This window comes from Pseudophryne corroboree, chromosome 11 (assembly GCF_028390025.1).
Source record: "Pseudophryne corroboree isolate aPseCor3 chromosome 11, aPseCor3.hap2, whole genome shotgun sequence".
NCBI classification, from domain to species: Eukaryota; Metazoa; Chordata; class Amphibia; order Anura; family Myobatrachidae; genus Pseudophryne; species Pseudophryne corroboree.
The window spans coordinates 171,233,491-171,246,785 of NC_086454.1; the positions used below are offsets into that span (position 1 = coordinate 171,233,491).

Genomic DNA, 13,295 nt, shown 5'->3' on the forward strand with positions numbered 1-13,295 from the left:
TGTGAAAATGACTGCCACGCCATGGAAACCTGCGCACTAGCCGCTGCCTGCTAGAGAGATGGGGGGCCTGACGGACACTGCACACGGGCCCCCTCCTCTCTTAATACACCCCTGATTGTTGGTCTATGAGTTTTATATGGTTAAAGTGTAAATGTGCAGCACCTTAATGCTTCAATTTGTTTTTCTGTATTTTATATATAACTATATATCTTATATATGTAATGGTTTGTTAGTTTTCTCAGAGAAGTGATTTTTATCATTTATTTGGAAACCGAGTCCAAGTAGTGCAAGAATAATATAAAGTCCCCACCAGCATCAGAGGGTCAGAAAATAAGGAAGTTGCTAATGAATATATCACACCAATTAATTTATTTATAGACTCAGCAACAAATCTTGATGAAATGCCTGCAAACCTAACCTGTCAAGTCTTCCTGCAACTTGAATCACCAACCAGTGTCAGACACGTTTTCAGTAAGAGAGGAATCAGTTACGTTACAGGATAGCAGACATTTATTATTTGTATATTATAATGTGCAATAAATTGGAAAGGTATAGCATATTATATTACTGTGTACTTACGTTTTCTCCCCATTTATGTCCCCAGCTGTTTTTTGCAATCCAATAAGGGACATCCTTATCTGAATAAGAAAATATATAAAAGCAAATACATACTGGCTGGTTAACTAGCTTCTAACAAAAAAATAAACCCTACTGTATATGTGTTAGTATAGGCAAAACTGCGGGGATGGTCTGGGGGTGCACCGCACCAGCCATTAGCCTGAAAACCCAATTTAGAAATGTAATTAGTGCACTACCGGTCAGGAATGCATTTGCTGATCAGTAGGACTGTAGCTGCATTGTAGCTCCCAGACCCAACCCCCCATCTTGGCAACTAATTTTTATTTTATTGTTTGAGTACGGCCGCACTCGCACCCGTCAAAGACCACCTGGCCGCCACAGCAGAGTCCTCCGTCGAGTCCTACCCGTCCGCCCTTTCTTACTGTTGGATGCAGGCTGACACAGTGTGGCCAAACAACACCGGCCGGCGGCTGCCCAGGACCAATACAGCTGAAAAGTGCTGCTGCAGCCCTCCCGGACCCCTTTCGCGCTGTCCTCCGTCCTCCCGCGCCAATTATTATCCCCAGAGAGTAGAGACTGACTGCCTGAGCTGAAGAGTCCCACCCTCTCTCCTTCCCAAGCTGTCTGACTGCCTGCCAGAGCTGACCCTAACTACAAGTCTCAACCCAGAAGTTTGCATACCTCCCAACATGACCCTCTCCAGGAGGGACAGAGTGCTCTGCTTCTGGACTTCCTTCTTACTGTATGATTGCCATCACCTGTGCTGAAAGACCTTTCTTATCCATTAACCTGTTCAACACAGGTGCTGGCAATTATAAATTAAGAGAAAAATCCAGAAGCAGAGCATTTTGTCCCTCCTGGAGAGGGTCATGTTGGGAGATATAGGTATGTACAGTGGGGATCGAAAGTTTGGGCACCCCAGGCAAAAATTCATTTTAATGTGCATAAAGAAGCCGAGGAAAGATGGAAAAATCTCCAAAAGGCATCAAATTACAGATTAGACATTCTTATAACATGTCAAAAAAAGTTTGATTTTATTTCCATCATTTACACTTTCAAAAGAACAGAATACAAAAAATGGCGTCTGCAAAAGTTTGGGCACCCTGCAGAGTTAATACCTTGTACTGCCCCCTTTGGCAAGTATCACAGCTTGTAAATGCTTTTTGTAGCCAGCCAAGAGTCTTTCAATTCTTGTTTGAGGTATCTTCGCCCATTCTTCCTTACAAAAGTCTTCCAGTTCTTTGAGATTCCTGGGCTGTCTGTGGCGCACTGCTCTTTTAAGGTCTATCCATAGATTTTCAAGTATGTTGAGGTCAGGAGATTGTGAAGGCCATGGCAAAACCTTCAGTTTATGCCTCTTGATGTAATCCACCGTGGATTTTGAAGTGTGTTTAGGATCTGTCAGGAATCGACTTACCACAGCTGCATCTGTCCATCGGTGCGGCCTCCGTCCGGGGCCCCTACGTCTCGCTGTCACTGGCCTCCCTGTCGCCGGATGCCATCTTGGGCCTAGGAATGCTCCTGTTGTCAGCGGGCGTGCATGCATGCCGCGTTCCCGCCGGGCCGCGGCATGGGCGCCGCCATGACAGTTTTCTCCGGACTGCCGCATCAGCCAATCCGGAGCTTGGCCGCACCTCCTCATTTCTCTTCCAGCCAATGCCTGCAGACCGGGGGGTATATCAGGAGCAGCAGGGTGAGTCAGTCCTTGTCCTGGACTTCGTGTCACTCCTATGACCTGAGTGTCTGGCTCCGTTCTCCAGTTCCCCTGCGTACCTGTTTTGCCTTCCAGTTTGAACCTGATTCACCGTGGAACCACAAGCACCAGCAACCCTGGTACCTCTGGTCAGGCTTCACATCTTACCATCACAGTGTGCTCCAGCCTCTGCAGTAGAGACTTCCCTCCAGGTGCATCCCGTTACCTACACCTGTTCTTCAGCCTGCAAGCTGCCAGTGTTATTTCCAACTGCACTGAGAACCTTAACGCTAGTCTCCTGCAACTGCTACCAGCCTTGCTATTCCCACCATCATCTCTGCTGGCTCCACAACTTAAGAACTATCGGTTCTCATACCGACACATCGATCCCCTGATCGATTGAATCCATTATACAAACTTTGCCATAGACTCTCAGCTTCCATGCTGCTCATTCTCATCAGCATCGTTACTGTTATTATTTCTGCTGCCATATTGTTTCAACTTATTGTTTAATAAAACCACTTTGCGCACATGCGCAGGAATCCAATCCGGCCTCCTCACTTCCTCCACATTACTACCACTGACCCACTAGCGCCCCCTCCGGGAACACAAACTAAACAGAACCTGACAGTAAGTCCAGGACCGATGGACTCGGATGGTGGTCAGAGTGTGGGGTCAGGGGCCTTACAAGATCTGGTCTCCCGCTTGGATGGTCAAGAGGCTGCGCAGCAGCATATGTTCCAGTTCCTGCAAGGAATGTCCTCCCGGCTCGATACTCTACAGCAATCTCTGCCTAGTGCTCTCATTCCTTCGGTTCCAGTTACCCCCGCTTCTGCAAGTTCAGCGGGTTCTCCTTAACCGGCTGCATCAACTCCAGTGTCACGCTTCCACCTGCCCGTGCCTAGCAAATATGATGGCAGTCCCAAGTTATGTCGCGGGTTTCTTAACCAATGTGAAATCCAGTTTGAGTTATTATCACACAATTTTCCCACGCCAAGATCCAAGGTTGCTTATATTATTTCACTGCTCTCTGGATCAGCCCTGAGTTGGGTGTCTCCTCTGTGGGAGCGTGCTGACCCGCTTATGAATAACTACACCGAATTTGTGTCAACCTTCAGGCGCATCTTTGATGAACCAGGTCGCGCAACATCAGCTTCTGCAGATCTTATCCAACTCCGTCAAGGTACCCGTAGTATGGGTCAATATGTCATCCAGTTCCAGACGTTGGCTGCAGAGATTCAATGGAATAACCAAGCGCTGGTAGCAGCTTTCTGGCATGGACTCTCTGACCGAATTAAGGATGAATTAGCCACCCGTGACATTCCTGAGCAATTATCAGATTTAATTTCTTTATGTATCAAGTTGGACTCTCGCATTCGCGAACGCAACAGTGAGCATGCTCGAAGTGTGCCCCGCAAGCCGAGAATGGTACCTCCGACACAATTTCAGCCTCCACCTTCTGACGAGCCTATGCAAATTAATAGGTCCTGCTTAACCCCTGAGGAGCGGTCAAGAAGACTTCGAGAGAGACTGTGTCTTTATTGTGCGGCTACAGGTCACCAAATCAGTTCTTGTACAACGCGTTCGGGAAACGCCAGATCCTGACTTGTAAAGGAGGAGTCAAGTTGGGATCTTCTAGTCAAGCTCCTTCAAATCAAGACCTTATCCTTCCTGTGACTTTAGAGACTAGGGCGGGACTCCAGTCGGTATCCGCGTTAGTGGACTGTGGAGCGGCCGGCAACTTCATTACCCAAGCTGCAGTTGATAAGTTCCATCTGCCTATCTGCGAACTTATATATCCAGCCTATATCACTGCAGTGGATGGTAGCCGAATTTCCAAGAGTTCCATCTCTCATCAAACCAAGCCAGTAGTTCTGGGAGTCGGGTTCCTGCATTCGGAACTAATTGAGTTTCTAGTCATCCCTCAGGCAACCCAGGAGATCGTTTTGGGTATGCCCTGGCTCCAGCTACATAATCCGCAGATTGACTGGTCCACGTTACAACTGACTTCCTGGGGTTCACACTGCCATCAGTCCTGCCTAGCCCAAGTTCGTCCTGTGAGGTCTTTAGAAGTTAAAATTCAGTCAAGTCTTCCTGTGGCCTACCAAGATTTCTCTGACGTCTTCAGCGAAAAGGCCGCCGATGTTCTGCCGCCCCATAGAGAGTGGGATTGCCCCATTGATCTCATTCCCGGCAAGAAGCCACCTAGGGGGCGTACTTATCAGTTATCCGTACCTGAAACCGAGGCAATGAGTGAATACATCAGGGAGAATCTACAGAAAGGATTCATCCGCCCTTCGTCTTCACCCGCTGGAGCGGGTTTTTTCTTTGTTAAAAAGAAAGATGGAGGATTACGCCCATGCATCGATTACCGGGGGCTCAACGATATTACCGTCAAAAACAGCTATTCATTACCTCTCATCACTGAATTTTTTGACAGAGTCAAGGGAGCCCGCATCTTCACCAAGTTAGATCTCCGCGGTGCCTACAATCTCATCAGGATCCGCAGCGGAGATGAATGGAAAACTGCCTTTAATACTCGGGATGGCCATTACGACTTAGTACCTAGTAATGCCATTCGGGTTGAGCAATGCCCCAGCAGTGTTTCAGCACTTTGTTAACAAAATCTTCCGTGATGTCCTGTACAAATATCTCGTAGTCTACCTGGATGATATTCTTATCTTCTCTCAAGATCTCTCTTCACATCGCCTACAAGTTCGTGAGGTCCTCTGATGTCTTCGTGAGAACCGTCTCTACGGCAAGTTGTCTAAATGTACCTTCGAAGTTTCTTCCATACCCTTCCTAGGGTATATAATTTCTGGATCGGATCTCCAGATGGACCCGACAAAATTAGAAGCTATTGCTAATTGGTCTATTCCGAGTACTCTCAAGTCCATTCAGCGATTCCTGGGATTCGCTAATTATTATAGGAAGTTCATCAGAGGATTCTCAACTCTCATTGCTCCTATTACCAGCCTAACTCGAAAGGGGGCAGATCATTCCAACTGGTCAGAAGATGCCTTGGCTGCGTTTCAAAAAATCAAGCAGGCCTTCATGTTCGCCCCAGTTCTGTCGCAACCAGATGTTAATAAGCCATTCGAGTTGGAGGTAGATGCTTCTACAGTGGGAGTTGGAGCTGTTCTCTCCCAAATAGGGGCTGATGGGAAGATTCATCCTTGTGGGTTCTTCTCTCGCAAATTCCTTCCTGCGGAAGCTAATTATTCCATCGGTGACCAAGAATTACTGGCGATCAAGCTGGCTCTTGAGGAGTGGAGGTATCTCCTGGAAGGGGCAAAGTTTCCATTTAACATCTACACGTATCATAAGAATTTGCTCTACTTAAAGGCAGCCCAGTGTCTTAATCCTCGCCAGTCCCGGTGGGCTATGTTCTTCTCTCGTTTCAATTTTAAGCTCCATTTCCGCCCTGGTTCTCAGAATACCAAAGCTGATGCTCTGTCCCGATCTATGGAATCCGAAGAGGAGACGTCCGATCCAGTTCCGCATTCCATTCTGAATCCAGTTGTTTTTGCCTCGACTCAAGTTACTCCTGTTCCGCCTCCTGGCAAGATTTTTGTTTCTCCTGAGCTTCGTTCCAAGTTGCTGTCTTGGGCTCATCAGTCTAAGTTCACTGGGCACCCTGGTGTCCTAAAGACTTTCAAGTTCTTGTCTGAAACTTACTGGTGGCCGAAAATGAAGGTCGACATCAAGGACTTCGTGGCGTCCTGCCCCAAGTGTGCTTAACACAAGACACCCCGTCAGTCTCCGGCAGGTCAGTTACAGTCGTTATCAGTACCCAGCCATCCATGGTCACACCTGTCCATGGACTTTATCTCTGATCTACCCTCCTCTCAAGGATTCAATACCATCTGGGTAGTTGCCGACAGGATTACCAAAATGTCCCATTTTGTTCCACTCCAAGGTCTTCCTTCTGCTCCGAAACTTGCTCAAGTCTTCCTACGGGAGATTTTTCGTTTACATGGACTGCCTACTGAGATTATATCTGACCGTGGAGTTCAGTTCGTGGCAAGATTTTGGAGAACCCTTTGTTCTGCCCTGCAAGTCAACCTTAAGTTTTCGTCAGCCTACCACCCTCAGACGAATGGACAGACGGAAAGGGTGAACCAAGAATTGGAGACCTTCTTAAGGCTTTATGTTTCATCTTCCCAAGATGACTGGGTAGACCTGCTTCCGTGGGCTGAATTTGCTCACAACTTTCGCTATCATACTGCCATGGAAACCACTCCGTTCTTTGCTGTATATGGGCAACATCCTCGTGTCCCAGATTTTCAAGACCTACCTAATGTCGATGTTCCTGCAGCCACTTCTGTTCTAAGTCAGTTTTCATCAACTTGGAAGAGAATTCATGTTTCCCTTAAAAAGGCTTCAAGTCGATACAAGTTCTTTGCCGACCGCAAAAGACGTGCAGTTCCCAGCCTAAAACCCAATGATAAGGTTTGGCTTTCCACTCGGAACCTTCGTCTCAGAGTGCCGTCGATGAAGTTTGCACCACGCTTCATTGGTCCTTTTCCCATTGACAAAGTCATCAGTCCTGTGGCCTACAAGCTCAAATTGCCTCCTTCCTTACGAATACCTAATGCCTTTCATGTCTCTCTCCTCAGACCTTTGATCCTGAATCGTTTCCAAAGAGCTCTTCCAGTTGGTCCCAAAATACGAACCCAGCGGGGCATAGAGTTCGAAATAGAGAAGATTCTGGATTCCCGCTGCCGGTACGGTCGTCTGCAATATCTCATCGACTGGTCCAGTTATGGTCCTGAGGAGAGGAGTTGGGTAAATGCTACAGATGTCCATGCTCCAAGGTTGGTCCATGTTTTCCACAGAACTCATCCTTCCAAGCCACGTGGGTGTTCGGTGCCCACCCGTAAAGGAGGGGGTACTGTCAGGAATCGACTTACCACAGCTGCATCTGTCCGTCGGTGCGGCCTCTGTCCGGGGCCCCTACGTCTCGCTGTCACTGGCCTCCCTGTCGCCGGATGCCATCTTGGGCCTAGGAACGCTCCTGTTGTCAGCGGGCGTGCATGCACGCCGCGTTCCCGCCGGGCCGCGGCATGAGCGCCACCATGACAGTTTTCCCCGGACTGCCGCATCAGCCAATCCGGAGCTTGGCCGCACCTCCTCATTTCTCATCCAGCCAATGCCTGCAGACCGGGGGGTATATCAGGAGCAGCAGGGTGAGTCAGTCCTTGTCCTGGACTTCGTGTCACTCCTATGACCTGAGTGTCTGGCTCCGTTCTCCAGTTCCCCTGCGTACCTGTTTTGCCTTCCAGTTTGAACCTGATTCACCGTGGAACCACAAGCACCAGCAACCCTGGTACCTCTGGTCAGGCTTCACATCTTACCATCACAGTGTGCTCCAGCCTCTGCAGTAGAGACTTCCCTCCAGGTGCATCCCTTTACCTACACCTGTTCTTCAGCCTGCAAGCTGCCAGTGTTATTTCCAACTGCACTGAGAACCTTAACGCTAGTCTCCTGCAACTGCTACCAGCCTTGCTATTCCCACCATCATCTCTGCTGGCTCCACAACTTAAGAACTATCGGTTCTCATACCGACACATCGATCCCCTGATCGATTGAATCCATTATACAAACTTTGCCATAGACTCTCAGCTTCCACGCTGCTCATTCTCATCAGCATCGTTACTGTTATTATTTCTGCTGCCATATTGTTTCAACTTATTGTTTAATAAAACCACTTTGCGCACATGCGCAGGAATCCAATCCGGCCTCCTCTCTTCCTCCACATTACTACCACTGACCCACTAGCGCCCCCTCCGGGAACACAAACTAAACAGAACCTGACAGGATCATTATCCATTTGTAGAAGCCAGCCTCTCTTTAACTTCAGCTTTTTCACAGATGGCATCAAGTTAGCGTCCAAAATTTGCTGGAATCTTATTGAATCCATTTTTCCTTCTACTCGTGAAATGTTCCCTGTGCCACTGGCTGCAATACAACCCCAAAGCATGATTGATCCACCCCCATGGTTAACAGTTGGACAGAGGTTCTTTTCATTAAATTCTGTGCCCTTCCTTCTCCAAACGTACCTTTGCTTATTCCGGCCAAAAAGTTCTATTTTAACCTCATCGATCCACAGAACTTTGGCCCTCATTCCGAGTTGTTCGCTCGGAGTTTTTCATCGCAGTGAGAATTCTCTTAGTGCGCATGCGCAATGTTCGCACTGCGACTGCGCCAAGTAACTTTACTATGAAGAAAGTAAGTTTACTCACGGCATTTTCATCGCTCCGACGTTCGCATTGTGATTGACAGGAAATGGGTGTTACTGGGCGGATGCACGGCGTTTTAGGGGCGTGTGGATGGAAACGCTACCGTTTCCGGAAAAAACGCAGGAGTGGCCGGAGAAACGGTGGGAGTGCCTGGGCGAATGCTGGGTGTGTTTATGACGTCAGCCAGGAACGAAAAGCACTGAACTGATCGCACAGGCAGAGTAAGTCTGAAGCTACTCAGAAACTGCTAACTCGTTTGTAATCGCAATATTGCGCGTACGTCGGTCGCAATTTTAAGAAGCTAAGATTCACTCCCAGTAGGCGGCGGCTTAGCGTGTGTAACTCTGCTACATTCGCCTTGCGAGCGAACAACTCGGAATGAGGGCCTTTATTCCAAAATGCATCAGGCTTGTCTATATGTTCATTTGCAAACTTCAAACACTGATTTTTGTGGTGAGGACGTAGAAGAGGTTTTCTTCTGATGACTCTTCCATGAAGACCATATTTGTACAAGTATCTCTTTATAGTGGAATAGTGTACCACAACTCCAGTGTCTGCCAGATCTTCCTGGAGGGATCGTGCAGTCAAACATGGATTTTGACTTGCTTTTCTCACAATCCTGCGAGCTGTTCTGTCTGATATTTTTCTTTGTCTTCCAGATCTTGCTTTAACTTCCACTGTTCCTGATGACTGCCTTTTCTTAATTACATTCCAAACAGAGGATATGGGCATCTGATAACTCTTTGCTATCTTCTTATAGCCTTCTCCTGCTTTGTGAGCGTCAACTATTCTCAGTTTCAGTGTTCTACACAACTGCTTAGAGGAACCCATGGTGCTGATTGTTGGAGCAAGGTCAGATGAGTCTGGACTTTTAAAACCTTTGAGATTGACATCACCTGGTCTTTCCAGACGATGATTGAGAACAATCCATGACACTGCCAGGTCTCAGCTGTCCAAAGGGGGCAGTACAAGGTATTAACTCTGCAGGGTGCCCAAACTTTTGCAGACGCCATTTTTTGTTTTCTGTTCTTTTGATAGTGTAAATGATGAAAATCAAATCAAATTTTTTTTGACATGTTATAAGAATGTCTAATCTGTAATTTGACGCCTTTTGGAGATTTTTCCATCTCTCCTTGGCTTCTTTTTGCACATTAAAATAAATTTTTGCCTGGGGTGCCCAAACTTTCGATTCCCACTGTATATGTATATATTTATATTGGCTGTCCAGGCACATGAGTATATCATCAGATATTTACCTTGCCTTATGGTTTTGCACTCTGGGACTTATAGTTCTACACCAGTTGCTTGAACATGGTGCAACATGAAGAAGAGTCACAGAGGATTACCATCTTGATTTTTAGCTTTGACAATCCTTAAAACAGTGCAGCGACACCGCCATCTGACTGCGCTGAAGCCCGAGGTCCTATTCTCAGGTCCTAGACTAGTCTGCACAAGGTTAGTGCCTACTATTCTGAAACACTGTATTAAGGGGTCAATTAAATTAGCTGGGATTCACTCCCGCTCATTTCGGCCTATGGTTATGTCATAGTGAAGGGCTGAGACAAGAGACAGAGCCCCCTGCTGACAGTTTCCGCGCTGTCACCACGCTGGCTGAGGGGCTCCCATGTGTACAAGTGATGGTGTGCTGAAAGACGACGCAGGGGGAGGTGATGGTGTGCTGAGAAACGATGCAGGGGGAGGTGATGGTGTGCTGAGAGACGACAGGGGGAGGTGATGGTGTGCTGAGAGACATCGCAGGGGGAGGTGATGGTGTGCTGAGAGACGACACAGGGGGAGGTGATGGTGTGCTGAGAGACGATGCAAGGGGGTAGGTGATGGTGTGCTGAGAGACATCTCAGGGGGTAGGTGATGGTGTGCTCAGAGACCACACAGGGGGTAGGTGATGGTGTGCTGAGAGATGATGCAGCGGGAGGTAAAGGTGTGCTGGGAGACGTCGCTGGGGGAGGTGATGGTGTGCGGAGAGATGACGCAGGGGTAGGTGATGGTGTGCTGAAAGATGATGCAGGGGGTAAGTGATGGTGTGCTGAGAGATGTCGCAGGGGGAGGTGATGGTGTGCTGAGAGACGTCGCAGGGGGAGTTGGTGTGCTGAGAGACAACATGAGGGGAGAAGATGGTGTGCTGACAGACGGTGCAGTGGGAGGTGATTCTGTGCTGAGAGACGTCGCAGGGGAAGGTGATGGTGTGCTGAGAGACGATGCAGAGGAGGTGATGGTGTGCTGAGAGATGACACAGGGCAGGTGATGGTGTGCTGAGAGATGACGAAGTGGAGGTGATGGTCTGCTGAGAGACAATGCAGGGGGTAGGTGATGGTGTGCTGAGAGACGACACAGGGTAGGTGATGGTGTGCTGAGAGACGAAACAGGGGAGGTGATGGTGTGCTAAATGACGACGCAGGAGGTAGGTGGTGGTGTGCTGAAAGATGATGCAGGGAGTAGGTGGTGGTGTGCTGAGAGAAGATACACAGGGTAGGTGATGGTGTGCTAAAAGACGATGTAGGGGGAGGTGATGGTGTGTTGAGAGACGTCGCAGGGGATAGGTGATGATGTGACTGAGAGACAACATGAGGAGGAGATGATGGTGTGCTAAGAGACGTTGCAGGAGGAGGTGATGGTGTGCGGAGAGATGACTCAGGGGTAGGTGATGGTGTGCTGAAAGATGATGCAGGGGGTAAGTGATGGTGTGCTGAGAGATGTCGCAGGGGGAGGTGATGGTGTGCTGAGAGACGTCACAGGGGGAGTTGGTGTGCTGAGAGGCAACATGAGGGGAGAAGATGGTGTGCTGACAGACGGTGCAGTGGGAGGTGATTCTGTGCTGTAGACGTTGCAGGGGAAGGTGATGGTGTGCTGAGAGACGTTGCAGAGGAGGTGATGGTGTGCTGAGAGATGACACAGGGCAGGTGATGGTGTGCTGAGAGATGACGAAGTGGAGGTGATGGTCTGCTGAGAGACAATGCAGGGGGTAGGTGATGGTGTGCTGAGAGACGACACAGGGTAGGTGATGGTGTGCTGAGAGACGAAACAGGGGAGGTGATGGTGTGCTGAAAGACGACGCGGGAGGTAGGTGGTGGTGTGCTGAAAGATGATGCAGGGAGTAGGTGGTGGTGTGCTGAGAGAAGATACACAGGGTAGGTGATGGTGTGCTGAAAGACGATGTAGGGGGAGGTGATGGTGTGTTGAGAGACGTCGCAGGGGATAGGTGATGATGTGACTGAGAGACAACATGAGGAGGAGATGATGGTGTGCTAAGAAATGTTGCAGGAGGAGGTGATGGTGTGCTGAGAGACGACGCAGAGGGTAGGTGATGAGGTGACTGAGAGACGACATGAGGGGGAAATGCTGGTGTGGCTGAGAGACGCAGGGAGGAGATGGTGTGGCTGAGAGATGCAGGAGGCAGAATGTGAGTCTGGTTGAACCACTGTTGCATGATGCTGACCTTGTTAGATTTTCCTACACAAAAAGGGCATCTTCTAGATGATGTGATCTCCTACATGAATAGTGAATACCGACTGAAGACACCGTCTGCCTTAGAGGATACAGTTCTTGAGAGGTTCCATATTGTGATAAACCATCATATAGGTAAGGTGCATGTGGCATTGAAAAGAATGTTCCCAGTGTGACGAGAAACAGGCGTTGTGTCATATTGACACGCCCCATTTGCAGTGACCACACCCCTTCTGGTATGTGACCATGCCCATTTTCACCACACGCCCATTTTCACCCCATGATTTGCTTTGCAGGTCTTTTTGTGAGGGGGGGGGGGGGGGGGCAACTGGGTCTAATTTTGCCTATGTGTGTTAGTGTTAGGGTCTCCTGCCCTGTGCTGCCACGTCGTCATGGCAACCGGGAGACAAGTGCTAGTGGAGTAACCTGAGCGCAGCTGATACTCCGGTTCGGGTCTTTTGCTGTGCAGTGGTTATAGGCTCTGTGCACGGCAGGGGATCCGGTGCTGGTTTTTGTGCTCACAGTCTGTGAGGTCTGAGTGGGGCGTGGACAGCACCTGCTTTATAAGGCCTCTTTTCAGGGTAAGCAGATGCTGCTGAATCTTTGTTGGTTAGTCAGTTCATGAAAGTTAGCCAGTACTGTGTAGCTTTGTATTTGTTTGTTGCTTACTGCAAATAGGCCTGGGGATTTGGTATTACACTCTGCCAATCCAGACCTAGCAGTAAGACTGGAGTCAGTCGTTTAGCTTGCTGGGGTTCTGTTACTACTCTGTGAACTTAGCAAGTTTGCGGCTGTATTCTAAGACTTGCCTGTCTAATCCTGTCTCACTGTGCTAGGTGTCAGGGGTCAGTTTAGTGGCAGTAAGCTAAAACCTGTGCACTGCAAGTGAGAATTAGGATTGTGGAGATTCTCCTTGTGTCTATCATTCCATCTCTGACCAAGGAGTTTACTGCCACACCCGTTGGTAACCCTTTAGGGTTTTGCTGTTGCCCTTAGCAACAGCATTTCGGGTTCTCTACGTATTAAAACACAACATCTTGCTTTTCCATCTGAGCAGTTCTAATACAAGGGAGATACCCAGTTCCTTAGCCTCTGGGCTTCTCTGTTCACTTTGTGTGTATTTTGTTACCCTATCACCTTCTGTGTACGTTATGTCATATCCCCCAGTTTGTCTGTGAGTCCATCTGTTTTGCATAACAGTTCAAACACCAGTACATTCCTGCAGACACTGGAGTGCATAACAGTTCTGACACCAGTACTTTCCTGCAGGCACTGGTGTGCATAACATATTCAGCAGCCTAATACTCCTGTTGAAATTT

The 13,295-nt window shown here is 48.6% G+C and overlaps 1 protein-coding gene across 1 annotated transcript in view; it reads right to left on the reverse strand.

The window, feature by feature from the left end:
- LOC134970067 (cathepsin W-like) overlaps positions 1–13,295 on the reverse strand; it is a 120,691-nt gene that overhangs the window by 2,416 nt on the left and 104,980 nt on the right. The window contains exon 10 of the mRNA XM_063946162.1: positions 580–638. Coding sequence (XP_063802232.1) covers positions 580–638 — 59 coding nt within the window. The remainder of the gene's footprint in view (positions 1–579; positions 639–13,295) is intronic.